The 25796-nt window shown below is 37.3% G+C and overlaps 1 protein-coding gene across 1 annotated transcript; it reads right to left on the bottom strand.

The window, feature by feature from the left end:
* Nucleotides 1–21728: 21728 nt before the first annotated feature.
* Nucleotides 21729–24038, bottom strand: LOC149142745 (uncharacterized). Its single transcript, XM_089451570.1, has 3 exons — nucleotides 23306–24038; nucleotides 22166–23170; nucleotides 21729–21847 (listed from the first exon to the last, which is right to left on the bottom strand). The coding sequence occupies exons 1-3, from the start codon at nucleotides 24036–24038 to the stop codon at nucleotides 21729–21731; spliced, it is 1857 nt and encodes a 618-aa protein (XP_089307696.1).
* Between the last annotated feature and the right edge of the window lie 1758 nt (nucleotides 24039–25796).

Below are 25796 nucleotides of genomic sequence, written 5' to 3'. Positions count from 1 at the left end.
TGAAGATAGATTTGAAGATAGACATGGAAGAATTGAAGAAGTTGCTACAAGAAAGGTTCACTAATGGTGAAAGGGTAGTAAAGGAAACCCATGATGAGAACAAAAGAAATGTTAATCATGATTCCATAGACTCTAATGTTGGATCGAAGACCCACCATATTCCAAAAATCGATATGACGAAGTTTGATGGCAAGGATCCCGCAACATGGATATTACAGATGGAGCAATTCTTTGATCTCAATAATGTGCAAAACACACAAAAGGTACGTATGACAACTTTATATTTGGAACCAAATCAGTTTGTATGGTATCACTGGCTTTGCTCTCATAAACAATTTATCACTTGGGCAATTTTTACAGAAGAATTGATAGCACATTATGAGGATACAAAAAGCAACACTTTTTTTAGCCAATAGTCTCAAACAAAAGGGTTCAATAATGGAGCACATTGAGGAGTTCCAAAAATTAAACATAAGGGTAAAAGATATTCCAGAGGAGCATAGGATTGATGTGTTCATAGGGTCTTTAAAGGATAATATCCAACATGATGTTCGCCTTTGGGAACCTGATTTATTAGAGAAGGCATTCAGATTAGCAAGAAAAATGGAAAGCAAAATTATGGCAACCAGGAAGCATACCACTCACAACTATAAAGACGGAAGTGTTGGTTCCCCTAGTCTTCCACAACCTATAAGTTTGACACCACAACAATTGGAAGAAAAAAGAGCAAAAGGGCTTTGTTACAGTTGTGATAGCAAATACACTAAAGGTCATAAGTGTGCTGAGAAGAAATTATTCTACATAGCTTGTGAAGAGGAAGAAGAAAAGGAGCAAGAAGTGTCAAAAGAAGAGGATATACTCCAGGAACAAAGCCTAGATGAAGAACAAAAAAATCCAACCATATCTTGTAATGCATTGGCGGGAATTACCACTCCTCAAACCATCAAGATAGAAGGACAAATCAAGAAGAAAAAGGTAATAGTGTTGATTGATTCAGGAAGCACCCACAATTTTATTCATTGTAAGGTAGCAAAAGAATTGAATTGCTTCCTATATCCAGCACCAGAGTGTCAAGTGATGATTGCAAATGGAGGAACAATAAATTGCTCTGGAAAGTGCCATAATATCAAGCTATCCATGGGAGAATATGTATTGACTAGCCCAATGCTTTCCATTCCAATGGGAGGTGTTGATGTTGTACTAGGAGTCCAGTGGCCACAATCCTTGGGTACAATAGCTTTTAATTTTCAAGAGCTTTTCATAAAATTTTCTATGGAAGGAAAGGAAGTTGAATTAAGGGGTATTGCGGGGAAACCATGAAAGATAATAAGCTCCAATGGTATGAAAAAGCTTCTAAAAAAGGAGCAAAGAGGTGTAATTGCACAATTATGTTCGCTAGATGTTTCCACATCGGAATCATCTATTTCTCCAGATCTCTAAAAAGTCCTGGACAATCATTCCAAGGTATTTGAGACTCCCAAAGGTCTCCCACCTATGCGTGATCATGATCATGCTATTCATCTAATTCCAGGAAGTGTTCCTCCAAACATCATGCCGTACAAATATCCCTATGTCCAAAAGAGTGAAATTGAACGTATGGTTGCAGAAATGCTAGAGGCTGGTATAATTCAACCGAGTCAAAGTTCTTTCTCTGCTCCAGTAGTATTGGTGCACAAGAAGGATGGATCATGGTGCATGTGTCCGAATTATAGGGAGCTCAACAAGCTCACTATTAAAGATAAGTTCCCCATTCCTGTCATTGATGAATTACTGGATGAATTGCATGGATCAATTTACTTCACCAAGTTGGATCTTCGTTCAGGATATCATCAAATCAGAATGAAGACTGAAGACATTCCGAAAACAACATTTAGAACTCATGAGGGTCATTATGAATTTTTGGTCATGCCTTTTGGCCTTACCAATGCACCTTCAACATTTCAAGGTTTGATGAATTCAATTTTCAAACCATTCCTTAGAAAATTTGTGTTAGTATTTTTTGATGATATACTAATCTACAACAAGTCTTGGAAGGATCATGTTGAACATGTTGACAGGGTGCTACAACTATTGGAGGAGAAACAATTATATGCAAAAAGATCCAAATTTTTCTTTGGAGTCCAGGAGGTGGAATATCTAGGTCATATTGTATCTCATGAAGGAGTTAAGGTAGACCCTAGCAAAATTAAAGCCATTAAGGAATGGAAAATCCCCACATCCATAAAGCATCTGCGAGGATTTCTCAGGTTGACAGGGTATTATCGCAAGTTTGTTAAGAATTATGGGAGAATAGCAGCACCTCTAACAACATTATTGAAGAAAGATGCATTTTCATGGACTTTGGAAGCAACAAAGGCCTTTGAACATCTTAAAGAGGCAATGTGCCAAGCACCGGTCTTAGCTACACCGGACTTCACAAAAACCTTTATTGTGGAATGTGATGCTTCAGGAAATGGAATTGGGGCTATTCTAATGCAAGATGAAAGACCCATTACTTTTGAAAGTCGTCCAATCAAGGGAAAGTTTTTAAGCAAAGCTATTTATGAGAAGGAAATGTTGGCAATACTCCATGCACTTAAGAAATGGCGACCCTACCTAATGGGAAGACACTTCAAGGTAAAAACGGATCATGATAGCCTTAAATACTTTTTAGAACAAAGATTATCCTATTAAGAGCAGCAAAAGCGGGTCATAAAGATGTTGGGTTATGACTTTGAAATCATCTACAAAAAGGGAAGAAAAATGTGGTGGCAGATGCACTCTCAAGAAAGGATGAGGATGTGGAAGCATTGTTGTGCGCCATTTATATTATCCAACCAGATTGGATAAATGAAGCAAGGGAGGAATGGAAGAATGACGAAGAAGTGTGGGCACTTATTCGAAAGTTACAAAAAGATTCCAGTACGTCTGATACATTTAGTTGGAAAAATGATTCGTTATGGTACAAAGATCGCTTATACCTCTGTAAGAATTCCCAGCTAAAACAAAAGATTCTTATGGAATTGCACACTTCTCCCTTAGGAGGGCACTCAGGATTTCTAAAAACTTACCACAGGGTTAAGAAGGAATTTTTTTGGGATGGCCTTAAATTAGATAATCAAAAGTTTGTGGCGGAATGTTTGGTTTGCCAACAAAATAAAGTTGAAACAATTAAGACACCGGGTCTATTACAAACTTTATCCATTCCAAGCCAACGTTGGGAGGAGGTTTCAATGGATTTTATCACAGGTTTACCCAAGTCTGAGGGAAAGAGTGTCATCATGGTGGTAGTTGACAGACTTACAAAGTATGCACACTTTTTTGCATTATCACATCCATTTAAAGCTAGTACAGTTTCTACTGCATTTATGGAAACAATTCAAAAGCTACATGGAAACCCAAAGATTATTGTAAGTGACAGAGATCCCATTTTCACTAGAAATTTTTGGACATAATTATTTTCTTGTCTTGGTACTCAGTTAGCTCATAGCTCATCTTAATCATCCTCAATCTGATGGGCAAACTGAGATAGTAAACAAATGTTTGGAAGGATATCTTCGTTGCTTTGTATCTGATAAACAGACACAATGGGTCAAATGGTTGCCTCTGGCTGAATGGTGGTATAAAGCTTCCTTCCATATAGCAACAAAAATGACCCCATTTATGGAACTTTATGGGTATCAACCACCATCCATCACATCATATTTAAGAGAAAATTCTAAGGTTCAGGCAGTGGAACATCACATTGAACATCAACAACAAGTCCTCCAACTCTTAAAGGATAACCTCGTGTTGACACATAATAGAATGAAACAACAGGCAGATCAACATCACAGTGAAAGAAGTTTTGATGTGGTGATTGGGTATTCCTACGGCTACAACCATATAAGCAAATGTCCCTCAAGCAAGCTAATAAGGATAATAAATTATCACCAAAGTATTATGGTCCGTACAAGGTGTTGCAAAAGATTGGTACTATGGCATACAAATTGGAGCTTCGTGCAGCTTCTTGATTGCACCCAGCTTTCCATGTGTCATGTTTAAAGAAGGTTATAGGCGACAAGCTCCCAGTTCAAACAATATTGCCAAAACTTGACGAGGAAGGAAAAATTATATTGGAACCGTAAGCAGTCATAGAAACAAGAACTCGACAGCTACGAAATCGATTAATTTCAGAGTATCTTATCAAGTGGAAGAACATATCCGCTGAAGATTCCACATGAGAGGATGAAAATTTTATGCAGAAGTATCCAGAACTACTCAAGCGTTGAGGACAACACTTTTTTGAAGGAGAGGGGCATGTTGGGTCCCTATAATACTAGTGATTACCCCATTACTATTGTAGTTATACCCCTTATTAATATTGTTGTGCCCCCATTGCCCCCATGTTGTTATTACTGTGCCCCATAGAATCCCTCTATTGTTATTTTTGTGGCTTTATATTATTATTGTTAGGTCGGCTGGATTATATTGTGACTCCTTAGACTCCTATATATAGAAAGGAGGTTTTGTCATTTGAATCATCCAAGAATTGTTCATTTATGTAATGTAAAGGAGGTTGCCCCCTCGAAGAGGTTGAATTCTAAGGCGTTGATATATCTTTTCTATCTTTTCTTGAGTTGGTTTCATAACAAGGTCACATGTAAGTTCAAATATTTTTTTAGAATTACTATATAATAATATTATGTTTATTAATTACTTAAACACATCATCAAAATATATATCATATTCAAATAAATTATCTCATATACCTATACATACACACACACACACACACACACACACACACACATATATATAAAATAAAGTTTTTTGTTGTTGTTTATTTTATAGAATAAAAAAATACAATTTATTTGTATTAGTTTTTACTATTTTTACAATAGAATAACATATTTTGTTGTTGAATGAAATTGTTTTATTGACCAAAAAATAATTGGTTGTCTTGTTAATATAGTTATGATTAGTTTACATTAAGTTAAAGTAGATTTTTAAAAATTCTTGAAAAGATTTCACTTCAGAGTTAAAAAAACAGCTATAAAACCAAGACTGTCAGTGATCTGTAATTCTGAAAATTAAAAGGATATAAAGAGATAAATCTGTTTAGAGCAAAACTGTCATGAAGTGTTGGCTAGAAATCTATTTGGTGCTCTGAGAATGCAACAAAACACTTGCAAGAATACAACAGATTAGAGTATACATGCCAATTGAAGAAAGTGAGATTTAAGAATAAAGTTGCCCTCCCATTCTTCAAATGATATGTACCTAGGGTCCAAAGATAAATCTCTCTTTGATAGTTTATCTGCCACATTATTAAATTCCTTGTAGGTATGCCCGAAGGAGATGACCTTAAAGTGTTCTCTCAATTCACTATTCTGTTTTTCCAAGTTGTTTAGTTTAGGACATCCAATTTCCCTTGGCCTATTAAACAGTTAATGACACATTTTGAATCGCCAAAAAATAGAATTTTGTCTATATTTGTGCTTTGCTAATCACATCAGGGCCCAGACAACAATCGATTCAACTTTGGGGTTCGTCTTAGGCCCAATTACAATTTTGAAGAAAATTGATTTTGAATTTGTTAGCTTTATCAACCCTCCACCTCCATAAGAGTTGTATTGTGCAACTCCATCAAAGAAGCCTACAGGAAGATGGTTGGATATTAGAGGGAAAGGAGCAGGTCTTCGAAATTTGGTTTTTTGGAGAGGTAAATAATCCCTGTAAAGAGAGATGATTTTTGAGACTTGAGGAATGACAAAAACACTTTCATTTCCGAAAATAACTTTGTTTCTAAGCAACTAGATGCCCCAAGACAAAAAAATAGGGATAGGTTGGATATACTAGAATTTCTTCACCCATAAAAGGAGCATATACTTAAAATAGTTCTTGATCAACTTTTCTTTGATTTTCATGATTTGGAGGACCAATGACAAAATTTCCCATGTGGTAATACAATTTACAAAAATATGGTCTATGGATTCTTCGTTATGCTTGCAAATGAAGCAATCATTTGGTCCCATGCAACCCATTTTTACTAGGTTGTCCCATGTTAAAAGTTTATTATTGAGGGCCAGCCAAGCAAAACACCTTAATATGTTTGGGATGTACCACTTCCATATGAGGTTGTTCCACCATCTAAGGCACTGAATGACCTCTAAGTGAGAAATCACTTCATAAGCAAGGCGACTGGTTACCTTGCCAGATTTGACACCACCACTTCCATTCTAAAGGTAAAGGACCCACCAGTCCTAGTTTTGTTAAGGTCATCCAATAATTTGAAGAGATCTGCTGAGAGTGATTTTTTTTTTAGATTTTAGATTTTTTGTTGTTGTTGTTGTTGTTGTAATTATTTATTTATTATTATTATTATTATTATTATTTTTTAATTTATTTTTTATTTTTTATGTTTTTTTTTTTTATTTTTTTTATTTGACAGGTAGAATAGCCCTTTGGAGTGTATGATTTGTATCAATTCATTTGATAATTTGTATACAACAGGACCCCCTATGAAGGGATTGTTAGCTCTCGCTTTTAAACCTTTTTTTATCATACCTATTCCATCATTTTACCATCCTTTTATCACTATATTCTTATCATATTTACCACATTTTACCTCTTTTTGCACACCAAGGTAAATTAGTTATGTCTTTTGATTTTTAGAGCTTTCTAATTAGTAAAAATTCAACATTAAAATTCATTTTTGATAGAAACATAATTTCCCGTAATGGCTTCATTAAAGTCGTATGTGTAGGATACCCGGGCACGAACTGAAGCCATATTCGAAAACTATAGGAACCAAGGATGGAGAGACACCTATTGGCTTGCTCCAAATCAATTAAAATAGACCCAATCAACGCTGGTCAAACTTGACCAATCACACAGAAAATCCCCTGATTTAGGGGCAGTTTTGGGATTTTGTGGAATTTTTCCATATTTTGTGTAACAAAGGGATGAGCTCGACCTTATGAGATGGAATATGACAGTTGTTAGTTGTTACAACAATTATATCTAGTATTGTTATATTTTTAGCCTATTTAAGGAAAGATACCAAACAACCATGGACATACATTGTGACTATTATTTTTTAAATACAAGTTGAGACTTGCCTTCTTATTTCTTGTGCATACATTTCTGTGTGATGTGAATGGATATTTGCCGTCACTAGTTGTCTTAAGGTGTACTAGGCAAAGGTGGAGGGCCCCCATTCTGAGCTAAGTACATTATTGTTAAATTATGTGCATAAATGTATGTTAGCATTTTTATTTTCTGTGTTAATATTGTGAATATTTCTTGTATAAACTAACTTGCTTGTCATGGTTATTGAGATAGTGGAAATGATTTCTCTCAAATGATTAGTTTCAATAAGGAAGGACAAACCAGGTCTCTAAGTTAGAGCCTCTTCTTTGTTAACTAAGATTAAATTGAAATCAATATTTATGCATTCATTTCTTCTTGCTTTCTTGAATTAAATGCTTTATGCTTTGGTAACTTAGATGAGTGAAATTGGTTTTGTTGAATGAATATAAATGATAAGGAAGGAAAACCAGGACCTCTGAGACAAGAGCCACTTCCTTGTTATCTAAAATTGAATAAAATCACTATTCACTTTTTCATATGGTTCATAGATTAGATTTTCTATGCTTTCTTCATATTCAACAATTCACACTTGTAGCTTTACATTTTCAGGTTGTAATATGTATTTCTTCATTTTTGAGTATCTAAGAAATTGATTTCTAAAATAACTAGATCTAAGATCCATATACTTTGGTGTGTTTTTAAGTTTACCAAACTAGATTAATATTAAAATACATGCTCTAATTTATCCCAATAAATTAGACTGACAAGGATCATTTCCAAGGACTATCTAGTTTCCATCCCCGACCTTCCAAGCTAACGAGTTGAAGAGAGAGAGGAAAGCATCCATGAGGGCTTTCCATACAACAAAGCCTCTTTTATTAGCTTTCCTTGCCTATTTTTCGAGCCAATCCACCATTGACAACTTATTTAGATATTTTTCTTTTAAAATGAAGCTCTAGAGACCTTCACCAAATAGGCCTCTCCATATTTTTTTCATTGTAAGGGCTTTTGCAGACTAGTTCAAATTTTTGAATCCCCAACCTCCATGATATTTTAAGGTTGAAAGAGAGGTCCAACTTGCCAGGTGAAAACATTCTTTGCTATTTTCCCTAGTCCACATAAATCTGAACATTAATTTCCTAATGGAAGTGAAGATGGCAATGGGAATCTTTGATAAAGCAAGCCAATAAACTAGAATATTTTCCAACACAGATTTAACTAGAAAATTTCCACCTCCTAGGGATAGCCAGTTGTAACACCATAAATTGATTTTCTGCTCCACTCTTCTGATCAATCACATCCAATCCTCTTTATGATAATTATTTGGATTCAAAAAATAGGCAAGATATTTGATGCCATTTTCCAGTGAGTTTGTCCATAGGGGAAAAAGAGACTGTATATCTGAGAGGATGTCAAGGCTAACCGAGAATTCATGGAAAGAAGAATTTTTCAAGTTGATTTCCATTCCTATAGCACTTTATAAAATATTTATGGCTCTATGGAAAACCTGCCATTCGTTTATAGTACCCATTCCTAGCAGAAGAACATCATCCAAAAACAAAAGGTCTGTGATGAAAAGCTTATGTGCTATTTTCACACCTTTTAAGTTACCTGACTACTTTTCCTTCAATAATAAAAGAATTAATCCTTCCATCACCAACAAAAATAATAAGGGTGGCCGAGGACATCCCTGTCTGAGTCCTTTAGAGCTGTTGAATTTTTCATAGAGAGAGCCATTTATAAGGATGGAGAAATTGGTTGAAGTTAGACAACCCCTGATGCAATTTGTGGCATCCAAGCCCAACTCAAATTGGAGGAGGTCAAGTCTAATAAAGTACTAATTGATTTTATCAAAAGCTTGATTGAGGTCCACCTTTAGCACAAGGGCCTTATGTTTTTTTTGTTTTAATAGAATGAATGGCTTCTTGAGCAATTCCTATGGCATCATGAATTTTCCTATCAACAAGAAACCCAAATTGATTTGGAGATATCTTCATTGCTGGTGGACACTTGATCTTGTTAGCTATGATCTTTATAATTAATTTGGACACCACATTACAAAGGGAGATTGACCCGAAGTCACAGAAGGAGTTTGTATATATGATACAGTTATTATTGCTTTATTTATAGATTTAAAGATATGATTAAATTCTATATTATCATCAATAACAGAGGAACAAAGGCATCCTCTAGATAACAAGAGAGCTGGAATCCTCATAACAAACACAGTGTTGGGAAATTGGGAGGCTTTACAATTAGATTAGATTTTCCTTTCTTTGATAACTGCTTGTGAAATTGCTTTTTATTTATTTAATTATGTTCTTCTTCATCAAACAATTATAAAAAACATGAAGATCACAACAAAATAGAGAACACAAGATATAGGCTCTAAGCCAGGGCAAAACCACTCCAAGGGGAAAACCTTGAAAATTATCTTCTTATAAAATCATATCAAATGAGATATCCAAGACCCATTACCAACCCTCTATATGCCAAGTCAACCTTCCTTTTTGCACAATATATCCACCATCAAGAGACCAACGAAAAGAGATGTACCAAGGAAAAAAATCCACACATTCTAGCTCAAGAAGAAACTACTTCTCTCATACTTCGATCATTCTCTTTGTCTCTGTACTTTTTGTGATGTTTCAAACCAAAATCATCCAAGTGTGTGTCCAAATGAGCTCCATCTTCCCTCTATGTATGTTGTCCAGAGGGGTGCGAATAGACAGGACCTTTGGGGAAGAGCATCCAGAGGGGTTTTTGACCCAAAAATACATATTTTTTCTTTTCTTTTCTTTTTCTTTTACATTAGGTCCAAATAAGACTTTGAATTTTTGACTCAAAATCCTAGAAGCATGAAGAACATGCTTGCCTAGAAAAACAATAATAATAATTTTTATTTTCCTTTTCTTTTTACATAAAATACATAATGGTATAAACTTTGAAGACCTAAACTAGATACGTTCTCCAACACTCCCTCTTATCTAGGTAGGTATTCATAATTGTACACCCGGTACACGGATACTCTCATTGAAATATTCTCATAAGAAGAGTCAGATTGAGAAGCCATCTTTAGTCATGAATATCATAATCATGAACATTGTCAACATAGTAAGGCCTTAACTGAAAAGCTATTCTTATTTTAGAGCATAATAATGGGAGGTTTTATGTGAGACACCACACTATCTATTAAGGAAAATACCCCATCTAGATGTTCAGTAGGTATGTACCTTTAGGACTATTCTTTTCTTGGATTTCGAATCATTAAAGAATATCAATCCTCTTCGACCACTCTTGTCTTGGGTGCATGTCCAATCCTCAAAGAGTGTTGGTCTACTTCGTCTCTTGGATTCTCTATCCTCAAGGAAATATCTGATGCTTATCCAATCCTCCATACTATAGGTTTTAACCCTATACAACAATTACCTACAAACAAATTCTTAAAATATAAAATATACAATGGTGAGAACATAAAACAAATACACAAATATTTTCCCCTGGATCCAAAAACTGGGACAGCCAGATTGATTTTTCATTTGTTTCCTTTCAATGTTACAATACATATATATACATGTCGAAGCATTCATAAACCCCAATCCATTAACCATGGATTAGAACATAACCGCAGTTCCCTTGATCAGATCTACAAGATACCATGGGTAGAAAAACATCATGCCCAAAACCATGTGCAAAACCCATGCGGAAAACCATGGGTAGGTCCACCCACCATATTTGGGTTCGCCTCCCATCCATGGGTCTACATATATATAGGATTTTTTTTTCCCGGGGCCTTGCCTTAGACCGCATGCAAGTGGGATACCGCTTTCCTAACCCCGCGACAGGGGGGATACTGCCCCCCTATGACTCCCCTGCTGTGCTTGACGCAATGAACAGGGGGGGCTAACGTCCCCCCTGTGACCCCCCCACGAGTGCGACTAGTTGTGGAAAGAATATAACACATACCGCATTCTCACTCCATGGCATTCACTGGCCCTACCACTGTTAGTCCTCGCCTAGTGCATGACACATGAAGACGAGAATATAATGTCTATCATCACTCCCTCTTAACCATGGGGATAATCCTCATTCCCTGTACATTAGGGAATATATTCTTACTCCTTCTCAAACTGGAAGGGTATTTATTACTTCCTTTCAATTGGGAAGTCATAACCATGTGTATTTATCAATAAATTAGCTACTAGTTCTTCTTGGATATCTTCAAGTAGTAGTTGCATGGATCCTCCCACCCTTTGCACGAGATTTTATCTTTCTAGATGTGATGGAGCTGAACCTTTTCTTCAATTTGTGGCGGGGTTTAGGCCATCAAACTTCCTGTTAGAGTCGGTCTGTTCAGCCCTCCGTCAGTGATCAAAATCTCTTTTGTTGCATTTCATTTTTAGGTGTCTCATTCGGTCCAGTCATTTGCATTCCATTAGGAGCATCGATTTTCTAACGGAACGGTCTTGTCACTCATCTCCCTCATGTCATGTATCTGCTGCTCCGTGTCTATACATCAAAATCAATTTTAAAGTCATTCACGGTCCTATTTGGTCTCTTGGTCAGCAAAAGGGTCATTTTAGTCATTAGGTTTAGGGTTTCGTCTTCAAAAGGTCTAATAATGTCCACAGGCACACGAGGGAGGTTCAAAATCAGTTTTCATTGCAAAATTTCATCATCCATATGTTTGATCATGATTCTTCTTCAAAACTCTGTTTTGAAGAAGAAACCATCAAATTTATGGTTTGTAATAAATATGTAATTTTTAAAGTTTTTCAGTCATGAGGTGCTTCAAGTGCAGCCCTGGTCATCCTTTGCCGAAATTACATGCCAATCATCCCTGCAAAAATAGACAGAGTTTCATCATTTAGCCAAAAAATCAAAGTGGAAGCAAAAACAAAGTTATGTGAAAGTGCCAAAGTCTGCAACATTACAAAAGTGGGTTTTCCAAATGAAGAATCAAAGTCCATGCCATAGGAGATATTCTTGTGCTTCAATAGTTCATTTACATGCAAAAGAGCAAATTTGGTGAGTAAGTGTGAAGTGTGGGTGAAAATCGCACTAGGTTGCTCGGCGCGGCGCACTGGGCAGGAGGCGCGACGCACCCATCAGGCGCGGCGCACTGGGCCTTAGTCTGTAGTGCAATTTAACACGGGCATGGCGCATTGGTGAGGCGCGGTGCATTGGGTTGAGTGCGCGGTGCATACAGCCAGGAAGCCCGAAAATTGCCAAATTCACTCCAAAATCACCCAAAACATATGCCTTGCCATCGATACAAGTAGGTTGAACTGCTCTCATGGTTTTTCATCCAAGATTGATGGTTGTTGATGGTGTTTGATGAATGGTGAAGTGTGTTAAGGAAAGCAAACACTATCTCTTCAAAATTTGCAAAGGAGATTGCTACTAGGGTTTTGTATTTGGTTGTTTTTCTCATCACTCCCTTATTGCATATTTTCCTTGTTCTCCTTATTCCCTAAATTCACATACCCCTAATCCCAAGTTCCCTTTCCCAAAATCCCAAATGCACCAAACCCTAGTCTCATACTTAAAATTCCCAAACCCTAATGGCTGTCCCAAGAGCTTCATGTCACCATTCGGTAGAGTGTACCATCATTCAGAGGGTTTTCATCATCATGCCAAGTTCCACTGGGTCATTTTATGCCTTGTTCATGCTTTAGTTGTGCCTAGGTAAGGTTCATTTCCCTCTCCTAGGGTTTTGAAGGTAATTTCTCTTGGATGGTCAATTCATCAACAAAACTTGTATCCTGATGTTCATAAACCTTCCCCTATCCTTAATGTACCTTATTAAACACTTCCCATCACTGAGATCTCTCAAATTCCTCATTTTCGCACAAACCCTAGTTTCTTGCTACAACTTGACAATTTCCTAGGTTGGGCCTGTGTTTAGCCCTTTTGGACCCCTTCCCCTCACTCAATATTTGACATTCCACTTTCCCCTGCTTTCTAACATCCCTCCCTACTTCCCAAAATTTTCTCAAGAATTTATAAGCCCCATTATCCCCATCATTTCGCTTCATTTCGACAAATCCCTTGTTCCACACATCGGGATAGGTTTTACTCCAATGATGTTTCTGAGCAAGAAAAGATGAATTTGGAACAAATGAGAGAGGTTTTTGTCGAAAACAGGCAAAGGAAGAAAAACCTCATTCAATTTTTACACAGGTGTCATGGTTTAGGAGAAATGTAAAAAATACAGTTGCCTCGGGAGAATTGATGCACCTCTGAAGTGACCTTGGGAAAATCAAGTTTTCTCCTAGATTGGTTGACCAAATTACTTGCTTGATAAATAAAATGCTAATTGGACACAAATATATTTCCAATGAGCTATCATGAGCTCAATTTGGAGTTGAGGAACATCTTCAAAAGTTGACTGCAACAGCACTCTGCCTTGAGGCAGCCTCATTTTACACATTTTGACTAGTCTTGGTATATTTGACTTTTGATAGGGAAAATGAACTCCAAATTGAAAAATTCAAGTTGGGTTGGAAATTAGACTCAAAGAACTTTCCAAAAAGCTATCCCGAACCCAATTTGGACACTGGGAAGGTCCTAAAAACGGGTCTGCAAAAAATCACTACGCACATAAATTTTTAACATAGGATTTTCCTCCCTATGCACCGCGCCACGTGGCGCTCGCTTTTGCTAGGGAGCTCCAAATCAAAAAAAGTTTACATTTCTGGATTTTTCATGAAAAATAATGGTTTCTGGTGCATGGCCAAGAAATTTGGGCAATTTTTGAGTCATCAGAAGGTCAAAAACACTCAAACAATGACCTCACTGCCCCTATTTTGACACACAGGAAGCAGTCTTGGGAGATTGACGTTTTGGAGGGGAAAATGACATCCAAATTCAGAAATTCCACTTGGGTTGGAAATTATATAGGCAGGGATTTCCAACAAGCTATCTTGGGCTCAATTTGGACTTCAGGAAGTGCCTCAAAATCAGCTCCAAATTGGTGCGACGCATGGAGATTCAGGCGCGGCACATAGAGGATTTTACCCTATTTTTCACTGTTCAGCTCAGAAATTCGCCTAGTTTTGACTAGTTTCACTTTTTCATGTAACTTTGATCCATTTGGATTTAATTTCATAACCATGATTAAATTTTGTCACATTTTTACTTGTTCTAGAAGATTCATTCACCAAAAGGTGAAATGTGAGTGAATGAACCAGTTTCCTAACATATAGAGGCAAGTTGTTTCATTGCCTATTTTTCAGTTCCTTGTTTAGATATGGTTGAAACAGCTCCTAGAATGATGAGCTCGACCCCTAGAGGCATGGGAAGGAGTTAGGCTTGTCTATATTATGTAATTTCTCAATCATTTGAAGGGTTGGATACTTGGGATTGCTTGGCACTTCATTGTACATTTCATTTCTGCAATTTTGGCAAAGGAAAGACCAGGGTTTTGCAGCACTTGTTGGGATCCATGTGGCTCTATGTTTTGATGGTGTGTCTCTATATATTTGTAAGTTGAGTGATGTTATGTGTATCATTTTCCCTTCTCTTGTCTTCTGCAATTAAACAAATGAGTGATTAAGGTAGAATTCATGGACTGCTATGCTCTGCCTGGATATTTTGTTTAATTCTTCATGTTTTCATCTGTTTGAGGAGGACTCTTGAGACCTTCTTGCCCTCCTTGGCCCCTCACCGGTCTGATCCACCCATTCATTCAATCCAAAGCAGCAAAACTACTGCCTATCTTGCCCCTACCTGAACTTTGCAAAAATCTGGCCTCATCCCTAGACCCAAAATTTGCCTTTCCCTTGTTTCCAACAAAACTCCCAAAAAATCAAACCAAATCCTTGCACTTCATACCTAGCCTAAAATTAGTTGCTAAATCAGTCATCTCCAGCCCCATTGATTATCTTTTGCTAAGATTGATATGGAGAGAGCCCTCTCCTGTCCTAGTAGAGCTAGCTACGAGGTTGAGCGTGGTTTGATGTGGACCTAGAACCTTGTCTTTTCAGCTTGAGGAAAATCTAGGCTCTAACACTTCCATATCACTTTCCTCTAGTCATCATCAACAAAGGCGTCATATTGAGCCAACCAACGTAGAGCTTAGTCATATCTCTCTGTAACCTTAAAAGTGATCTTTATTGCTATATAAATATGAACATAAAATTATCTTTTTGCATTGATACCTTTCAATCCCAAGATGATGTATACATTTTGACCATATAGTCCTCAAATCCATCCACTCAATCCATGTATACTTTGAATTGAGTTCAAAACAAATAGTTGTAGGTGTACTAGCCTCAACTTCCATTAGGTAGCAAAATCATATACCAACCAGATAACGAATACCAACATTAATATCATAATTACCTCATCATGATGACCTTTTGTCAATATGCCATATTTTTCTTACTTGATTCCTTTAAGATCAACATCCTTTTACATGCTTTATCTTTGTATTGGAGTAAGGTTATGCTTCATCTTTCAATCATCAATGTGTTCTTGGAATGAACTCATTAGCTTGAAGCTTCAACATTAGGGTCCTTACAGTTCCCTCCTTCCATCATGGTCGTCATTTTCAAGGAGTCATCAAGAAGCATGAGTGTTGCTTTGCTTTGTTCTTTCATCCTTCTCATTTTTCTTCCATAATTTTGACAACCTTCATTATGTGCCTGCAATCCTCAACAAGAAGTACAACCAATAAAAATATACAAAGACAAGAGCATGATGTCAAATATGTCAATCTAAGGTTTCCATGGTTTCTCAAAAGGTGTACTTCTAGAGCTCTAGTTACAAACCCTATATTTTTTTATCTAACCCTTATAAGGGTTTTTGCTTTTAACAAAAAACCCATTCCTAGGGTTTTGTCTTCAAGCCCTAAGATTTATCTTAATTTAACTTTTTCTAGGGTTTAATACATACCCTAGTCTTTGTCTAAAAAATCTTTTAAGGTTTCGAGATATCAAAGAATATTTAGCCGACAAACCCTAGATACCATTTCCCAAGAGCTAGGGATTACTTAGAGTGAACAAATGGTTAGAGTTTCCTTTTCTAGGCTTATCAAGTCTCATCTAGGGTCTACAATCGCTAGATACCTTAAAATCCCTACCTTATTTTAAGTCATCGGGGTCTACCATGCAAATTTTTTATCAATATGCTTACGAAACCTCAATGCATTTCATTTCTAGATTTTAGGATATAATATTCACATTCAACTAAATACTTGGACCATCATACTTGGTCTTCACATCATCATGACATAGTGCCTTCTATGCTTAATAATTAGGTCCTTTTTCCTTTCACAATGGAAACAATCAATTAGGGTTTCCATCTCTAGGGTTTCTCCTTTTATTCCACACTTTGCTAGGATTTGCAAAACCTAGATGCCAAGACCTATCATCACATTCCTTTGTTTAGCTGCAAGACTGATTTTTGTATTAGGAACACTTGGAAGAATTCCATTGATCTTTAGATATGCCTTTGTCTTAGTCCTCTACATAATTATTCTTTCATAGGTAATAGAATCAAGTCTCCAAATAACTATCATTGTAGCAAATAGATATGCCATCGAATCACATAGTCGTTGTTCATAGAGTCATACTGTGATATATAGGTCAATGCATTGTAATTTGAATCGCCGATTAATTAAAGGTATATATCTAATCCATCATTTTTATAGAAGATGACGCCATACAACCACTATATTGAACCCTATATGATACCAAATGCAATGCCTCAGTTCATAGGATCAAGCCAAAGTTTATAATATTTCCCATTGAGTTGTGATGTGAGTGATCTATAGATGCATGTCTATAATCATGGCACTGTAAAGTCATTTCATACAATATAATGAGCCATACAACGTGATGCCAATGTATATTTGAGCCACAAAAATTGAGCCATAGAACATGTGCGAGCATTGTTGACCATTGATGCCACACAAAATTATGTGTTGCTAATTGATGTCCTACGAAGTACTCAATATAATGTATACATCGAGCCTCAAGACTATAATACAAATCTCCATCGACATACAATTCACATAACGCAGATTCCATAACAGGTGATCCATTTTTAATTTATGAAAGATACGAACCAAATAAGGAATTCAATCCTCATAGAAAAATGTGAGCCACCTTGTCACATAGATATTTTGTATGTCCAACATTTGGTTTAATAATAATGCTACAAAGTGAGCTATAGGATGTGAATCAAGTAATGAGCTATAGTTTAATAAAAGGAGTTGCAGACTTTGAGTAATCGAGCTTAATTAAATCTCACAATATTTTTTACCAATCTAAGAAAAATGCAAGGGTTTCCCAAGGGAATGTGATCCATTGGCGAGCCATGGTGAATAAAATTCAAGCACAAAGATCATTGAATCTTAGTTATGTGGGTCAATTTAATTTTTAGAGTCTTCTTTACAAAGATAAGGTCTCTTGATATGCCCAAAATCTCGTTCAACCTTCCAAGAGATAAGCTACAGTAGTTACCAAGAAGACTGCACTAGACTTAATTCCAAAAACTAGTACAATGATCTTCTGGCTTCCTTTCTTCAAACCTTAGCTTTGATACCATGTTCGAAAATTAGGAGGCTTTATGATTATATTAGATTTTCCTTTTTTTGATAACTAGTGAAATTTGTCGGATTTTTATTTATTTAAATATGTTCTTCATCATCAAACAATTAAAAAAAACATGAAGATCACAAGAAAACAAAGAACACATGATATAAGCTCCAAACTAGGGCAAAACCCCTCCAAGGGGAAAACCCATAAAGCTCTCTTCTTATAGAATTAGATCAAATGAGAGATCCAAGATCCATAACCAACCGTCTAGATGCCAAGTCAAGCATTCCTTTCTACACAACAAATACATCATCAAGAGACCAACAACAAGATGGACCAAGGTAGAACTTCCACACATTCGAGCTCAAGAAGAAACTACTTCTCTCATACTTCAGCCCTCCTCTTTGTCTATGTCCTTTTTGTGATGTTTTAGACCAAAATATCCAAGTGTGTGTGTCTAAATGAGCTCCATCTTCCCTCTATTTATACCATTCAGAGGGGTGTTTATAGACATGACCTTTGGAGCAGGGCCGATTGGCATCGAGAGGGGTTTTTGACCCAAAAACACATATTTAAAATTTATTTTTCTTTTTCTTTTACAATAGGTCCAAATAGGAATTTGACTTTTTGACTCAAAAACTTAGAAGCATGAAGAACACGTTTGTCTAAAAAAATAATAATAAAATAAATTTTCTTTTGCTTTTTATATAAAATACATAATGGTACAAATTATGAAGACAAAAACTAGTTACAGTTACATTCTCCAACACATAGCCCAATTTACAATCTCTAGGGAATCGAGACAAGAGAAAATACAACGACTTAACCAAATTTCGAACATGTCATGAACCAAAGGAGACTAGAGAAGAACAACCCCAAGAGAATATTCCAAAATATTTGCAGCCAATATCTAGAGACAACAATCAAAGAAATAGTAATGTTCCAAAGAGAAAAGAAACAGGTAAAAATTTGCAGATTATGTCGGTCAAAACATTTTCTCCAGTATAAGTAAAGGTCAACCACTGTTGCCACTTAACAAAACCAATATAGAAGGGTAGTCCATTACATATGGCAAACAAAGAGTTTTCAAGGCAAATAGATTGTGGCAAACTTAGAATGACAGAAACAACATAGTAATGAGTTGAAGTCCCTGCTCACACCAAAACATGTAAAAAACTAGGAACTCCTCAAATACAACCAACTATATCCACAAGACCCTGTTGTTGGGAGCAAGAAATCCATCAACATCACTGAAACAAGCAAAGGGAAAAACTGATTCCATTTTCTTAGTCTTAATCGAAGGATATGATGGTAAAGTCTTGAGCACTACTAACTGGTGGATCAGTAAGATCTCCAGAAGGGTCAATGAGATCCCCCAAGGTTGAGTCCAACACGAAAAATCTCTCCACACGACTTTGACGAGAGTCAATGTTGTTAAGTCAAAACCTATGATTCCTTAACATATGCGTGATACCTTCCAACCCACAAAACACATTATAATTTTCAACTTGATTGTCCTAGAGAAAAAACATAAAGGAGTATTCATTTGTTGATGTAGGGATAGATAATGCAGGAAATGGAGTATTATCTTGCTAAATCTACCTAGGTTCTGAGTCCATTTCAAACCATCACTAATAATCTCTGAATCATAATGATAAGGGCGATCCCCAGATTCTTGAGACTCCAAAACTGGAATTTCTTTACGAACATCAAGAGGGACAAAATCAAAGAAAGTTCCTACTGTGTCAAAGGCAAAACACCGAGACCGTTTAACTCCAACATTACCTACACCACCTCATCTACTCACCATCGTTTGACGAGGAGGCATAATGGTAGTAGGAAGAGAATAATGCAAACAACCAATAAGGGAACCACGACCAAAAGCAAGCATATAGATGGACTGTTGCCCCTTCTAATCCAAACTGAAAGTCAACCAAGTCGTCCTCCAAACTCCAAACTAGAGGACAAAATTCAAGTAAGGTTTGAAATTCACCACACTATAAGGACATAAGACCCCACAACCTCTACCACCATACCAACACTTAGTGACCTTTAATAGCCATAAGAAAATTCATGACACTAAAAGAAAATAATAGCACACACAAGGTGGTTCCAAATATAAAGTAGCAATTAGCTCCTCAATCAACCTAACAAAATCCCAATTTACAAGCCCAAAGAAATTTAGAGCTGAAAACCAAAACGGTCGAAACAAAAACCTGAATATATGTCGACCCTCTTCTAACAGAACTAGACTCCCCTCATCTTTAATACCACACAGAAAATGCCCTGGGTACCAACAATTGCAAAGAAGAACTAGACAAGGATAAGAAATACCTCTGAATTCGTTAGCCAAAGTGGGAAAAGTTGAGTATATGAGCACTAGTTCAAACACTGGACCAAGCTCTGTTGTATGCAGACACAAAATGAAAAACATCAACCCCACACTCTCACCAACATGGACGAAATCACAAATAAAACTAACTCACAACCAAATCTAAGCTCATTAACATGGAACCCATAACCAAAGGAATTCACTACTAAATGAATCAAGGTGTAGGAGGTTGAGGAATGAACCTCGCCTCCACCCCCATGTGTAAAGTAACTTAAATGAATGATTGGATGAAGATATATATGATACATATTATTCTCTATTATTTATAGGGAATTTTTAGAGTTTTCATGTATGTCTAGCATTTTAGAGGTTGGAATCTTTTTCAATCTATGATTAGGCTCACCAAATTTTCATCTTACAGTAATTTCTATTGGATGAGTGTTCTAGAGTAATACTTTGTGTTCTTCACGAAACGTCCATAATATTTGTAATTATTTGAAATATTTTCATTATATGAAAAATATAACCTTTTATTTTTTCATTCAATTTGGGAGCATTCGTTAAAGACTTTGGAACCAAGAAACTTTGAGATTACTAATGAAACTTTCAATAATGACTTTTTAACACTTACAAATTAAGTAATTTTATAAATTTGTCATTATTTAAGATTTATTTTAATAACATACGTTAAATTTTATTCATAGTTTTTAACTCTCTCTTATTTTTTTAACAATGAAGAATCGATATATTTTTTAATCCAAGGGGTGGTAGGAGGGGGAGGGATATTTTATGGCTCCAGAACCATAGAGTATTTATGGGACTTAAGGAAGATGGCAAATAATTAAACATAATCATATGGTTTACCCCAAGGCATTCTTCTTGCCAAAGAATTTCAAGTCTCTTCTCTCATTGTGTTGGGTGAATCCCTTTTAATAGTTTATTATTTGGTCAAAGGATATTCCCCTAGTGACAAAGTTATGGATAATCTCCTCAATCAGATTAAGAGGGTATTAAAAATATCCCAAAGATGAGTTTCAAGCACATTCTAAGGGATAATAACCAAGAAGCAGATCAATGTGCTAACCAAGGTTGCAATTTGATTTTTTGAGAGTTGATGGTTAATGGTAAATCCCTTATTGGATTTAGCATGAATCATATGTTCAAACATCAAAAGTTTTGTGAGAGTGTGCTAGTCAATGTGGATTTCAGGAAATATGTTGTCATTAAGGATCATATTTTGAAGTAGCCTATATGTACTGTGAGTTTTGTTTAAAAGTTCATAGGATAATTTTCATTGAAAAGTTCATAGATGATACTAAAGATGGAAGAAAATCAGAATGTAACTTTCAATGTGCAACTATAATCTGAGCACATATTTTCAATTAGCATAAATATTCTCATTATCATAAAAAAATAATAATAAAAAATAGAAATAAAAAATAAAAAATAATCCAAAATTTTAAAGATTTTAGTGTGACTTTATTTTTATTATTTTTCCGGGGAAAATAGAGTTCATAATTTCTATTAAGAGGTATAATAGAGATTACATGCTGTTGATGCCAAGGCATATGCAGTAGCGTGGTATTACCACTGTTCAGAAAGTTACATAAAATCTGTCCCGTAGGTGTCTCTATGGATACGATGGGGCTGTATCCATTTACAAAATTTACAGTATTACATAAAAGTTCTATAATATGCAAAAATGAGGTGTATATACCTCTGGTCAATTACTAAACAAAATAGTGTCTATCAGAGCCATGCCGTTATATACAGAAAATAGACAAGTGTATCAAAAATTTTCAGAAGGGGAGGTTGTCCCCTTGTGGTAGTCCATCAATGTAGGGGCGGTGGTAGAAGCTGTGCACCCCATCTGGACTGTATTCTTCGATCATCCAATCGCCTAGAGGCCGATCCGCCGCTTCTTTCGAGAGCCGGTCAGCAGTTGTATTTCTTTCCCTGTAAATATGAGAAACAGTGATCCGGTCAAAATGTGTTTTGAAAAAAACAATTTCTTCCAAGATATGTTTCAAAGAGTATGTATGACAGATGGATGTATTGTTTGCCCAATCAATCACTATCTTAGAGTCACCAAAAATTTGAACTTGACGGCAATTTTTGGATAGTGCAAAATAAAGAAGATGTCTCAGTGTGATAAGCTCAGCATGATTGTTGGTACCCAGACCAAGACCCAGTCGCAGGTGGAAAAAATGTGTATCTGTAAAGTGAAATAGAATACCCCCTCCACACCCTTGAGCCGATGCGGCCCCATCGAAATAGGCCCAAGGCATATCCCTATTTATAATTTCGGGAATGATATGCCTGGGAGAATTAGTTTTATTATCAAATGGAATTTCTCTGTAGGCTGCGCAGATGGAAGGCTGTAGAATCTGCCAGTTACACTTGCCTTCCGCAAAAATGATGTCGTTGCGCTTGTACCAAATGTACATGGACACCACTAACGGTAGATTTCTTGCCTTTTCCGAAGTCACAGCAGTCCACCAATGTGTCCAGGCTGTGGGAATATCATCAGCATGCCAGGCGGTGGTGATGTTAAGGGCATGTTTAACCTGCTGCCAGATTTCTATAGTGACTTCGCAGGTGAGGAATAGATGAGATGAAGATTCCTCCGCCTTGTTGCAGAGTACACACCAGGTAGGTCCAGCAAAAGCTCTCCTTTTGAGATTTTCCCCTGTTGGTATTTTATTCGCCAAAATGCTCCACATTAAAAGTCTGGTCCTAGGCTGAGCTTGTAGCTGCCAGATGTCCGCCCACCAATTTTTGAGTAAATCAGGCTTCTTGTCCTCAATGAGCTTTAAGTAGCCCAGCTTTGGAGCATATATGCCTGTTTTAGCAGGTGCCCAAATGAGTTCATCATCCTGCTCGTGTAGCTTAATATGAGTTTCAGTGAGTGCCTGAATGTATCGTTGCCATTGTTCCGCCCAATCGTCTGTCAATTGCCACTGTTGATCTGTTATCCATGCCTGAGTGAATATGGTGGTTCGGTGTGGGTCACCAACCTGTGCTAATTGTTTGATGCCCTTATTGTTGAGGTGTCGGATCATGTCTTCTGGCAGAAGGTGGGCGTTCCCGGACCCAGGCCATGGGTCCAACCCTATGCGAACTTGAGTTCCATTACCTATTTTCCATAATAGGTTATCCTTGATGAGAGGCAGAGCTTTAAGAGTAGCTCTCCAGATCACAGATACGCCCAGGTGATTCCATGAAGGTCTGCGAAGCCAGTCTGTGATATTGGAAGGCCAAATTTATTTTTTATGTATAACTTCGGCCCATAAGCTGTCCATCTTGAGTAGTGACCAACCCTATTTTGCTGTTAAGGCTTGTGCGAATTCTGAGAGGGATTTTAGTCCCCACCCACCCCAATTCTTAGGCATGGATACAAGGGACCATCTTGTCCATGCAAAAATCTTTCCCTTTTTGTTTCCATTCCACACGAATCTGCTGCAAATTTGTTGTATTTTTTGTAAAATGCCCTTCGGAATCCATGTGAGGGACATCCAGTATACTGGTGTGGCCTCAAGAACATATTTGATCAGCTGTAATCTGCCTGCTTTTGACAGTAAGCGGTGGTGCCAGCAAGTAATCCTTTTTTCAATTTTGTTGATGAGCCACACCCAGTGTTCAGATTTATATCCATCCGGCCTTAATCTGAATCCTAGATATTTAGTACCTTCCAGTAGATTATTTTCCAGAAAGGGAAAGAACTGTACTGCCAACTGAGTTTCTTGCTGTGTACATCTCGTCAATGATCTGGTGGATTTGTCCCTGTTGATTTCCATACCCGTGGCTTTACAGAAAAGGCGGAGGATATTATATAATGCAGTGCTATCTCTGACACTACCATTAAGAAAGATGAGAATGTCATCAACGAACAAAAGGTGGGTAATGGAGAATTGTTCAGTAATTTTGAGGCCACTTAGCTCCCCATTCCTTTTTGCATCCGCAATAAGCCTACTCAATCCTTCCATAACAATGAGAAAGAGTAGTGGGGAGAGAGGACAGCCTTGCCTGATACCCCTGTTGATGTAAAAACGATCTGAGGCTGCACCATTGATGAGGATTGCAAAGGAGACAGAAGAAACACATCCCATAATCCAATTTATTAATGGATGAGGAAAGCCCAGGTGGATAAGGATCATTTTGAGATATAGCTAGTTCACCTTGTCAAATGCCTTAGTAAGGTCAATTTTTAAGGATACCCCTTTCAGGTTCTTCAACTTGATGGAATGTAAAGTTTCCTGGGCAGTGCCAATAGCTTCTTGGATATGGCGATTTCGGAGGAATGCAAATTGTTCAGCAGATATATGGGAGGATAGAATCGGCTTAATACGGTTGGCTATAATCTTGGCAATGATTTTGTAGAGGCAATTACAGAGGGAGATAGGTCGAAAATCATTGAAGGATGAGGGTTCATCGGATTTGGGAATCAAGGCAATATAGGTCTGATTCATAGGAGGGTGGATGTGCCCCGAGATCCGGCTTTCCTCAACTACAGCTAATAGATCCTCTCCCATCAGTTCATAAAAAGCCAGATAGAATTCCACAGGCCATCCATCTGGTCCCGGGCTCTTGTCTTTTTTAAACCATTTAAGTGTACTTTCTAGCTCCTGTGAAGTGACTGGATTTGTAAGATCTTCAATATCCTCCTGACCAACAAACCGAGGGAACTTTTCAGCAACTCTAATGATATCAGGAAGAGTGACTTCAGGTGGAGCTGTGAAGAGACCCTTGAAATGGGATACCCCAAGGCTAGCCAGTTGCTGGTGTGTAGTAGCCCATCCGTCTGGCTCCCTTGGTAGTCTCCATATAGTGTTCGATGCCTTCCTGCCATTGGCTAAGTTATGAAAGAATTTAGTATTAGAGTCCCCCGCTTTGAGCCAAATGGCTCTGCTTTTAAGCCTCCAATGCTCCTCCTTTTCTTGTAGAATTTTTGCTTTTTGACCAAGCAGTTGGTTGAGAAGTGCTTTGGAATCGTCAGAGAGATAACCAGTCCCTTTATCATCAGTCAATGAAGCTATCTGAGCTTCAGTATCTTTCAAAATCTGTTCATCTCTGTTCCGCTTGGTTGTTGCCCAGTTCTCGGTCAATACTTTGAGTTTTTTGAGTCTCTCACAGAAATCACATGCTTTCCTCTGCTCCCGCAGTGGGGGCTATGATGCCCAAAAGTCCGAGACCATCTTGATATAATCTGGATCCTGTAGAAAGCCAGCAAAGAATTTGAAGGGAGGCCGCGGCTTAGGATTGTTGTTACTAATCTGAAGAAAAATCGGTTGATGATCGGATAGTCCCCCTGTACCAACCCATTGTCTGTATAATGGGCATATCTGTATTAGTTCCTGATGCATCATAAACCTGTCCAGTCGCCTCCCCAGAGCAGCCTCCCCAGTGCGCTGATTGTGCCAAGTAGGTAGCTTCTTGTTCATAGGGATATCCACAAGGTGATGAGAGTCTAGGAGCATTTGCATTTGATCCGCAATGGTGTCCCACTGGGCATTATGTCCCCAGGATTCTCCAACTCCCAATGAGAAGTTGAAATCCCCCCCTATCACAGTATGCTGTGTGATATGGTCACCAGATAGAAAATCTTGCCAGAAGGGAAGTCGATTCTGGTTAGGTCCATATATATTGATAAATCTGATCGGGATACCCAGTTCACCAACAATAATATCCATACCGAGGAAACCTCTGCCCCCCCAGGCGGAGAGAGACCTACAATTCCTTGGGTTGATACCAATGAGTAATCCACCAGATCGACCACATGCATCCAGGCCATGCAGAATCCATCCCGGGAGCAAAGCTTGTAGACATCTCACCGCCACCTCAGCTGTGCACAGAGTTTCTTGAAGAAA

This window comes from Pinus tabuliformis, chromosome X (genome assembly GCF_031772625.1).
Source record: "Pinus tabuliformis cultivar Carrire ecotype Pingquan chromosome X, CPIR1, whole genome shotgun sequence".
Lineage (NCBI taxonomy): Eukaryota > Viridiplantae > Streptophyta > Pinopsida > Pinales > Pinaceae > Pinus > Pinus tabuliformis.
Note: the sequence above shows the minus strand (reverse complement) of the source record. Positions and strands in the feature narration are given on the sequence as shown.

What these genes read in the sequence shown, in the direction of transcription:
- LOC149142745 (XM_089451570.1), bottom strand. Translation starts at nt 24,038, where the DNA reads ATGGGATGTGTTTCTTCTGTCTCCTTTGCAATCCTCATCAATGGTGCA. An exon ending in ATCCATGCCTAAGAATTGGG is followed by an intron (nt 23,171 to 23,305) that starts GTGGGTGGGGAC and finishes CCAATATCACAG; the next exon opens with ACTGGCTTCGCAGACCTTCA. An exon ending in GGCTCAAGGGTGTGGAGGGG is followed by an intron (nt 21,848 to 22,165) that starts GTATTCTATTTC and finishes TCTCGAAAGAAG; the next exon opens with CGGCGGATCGGCCTCTAGGC.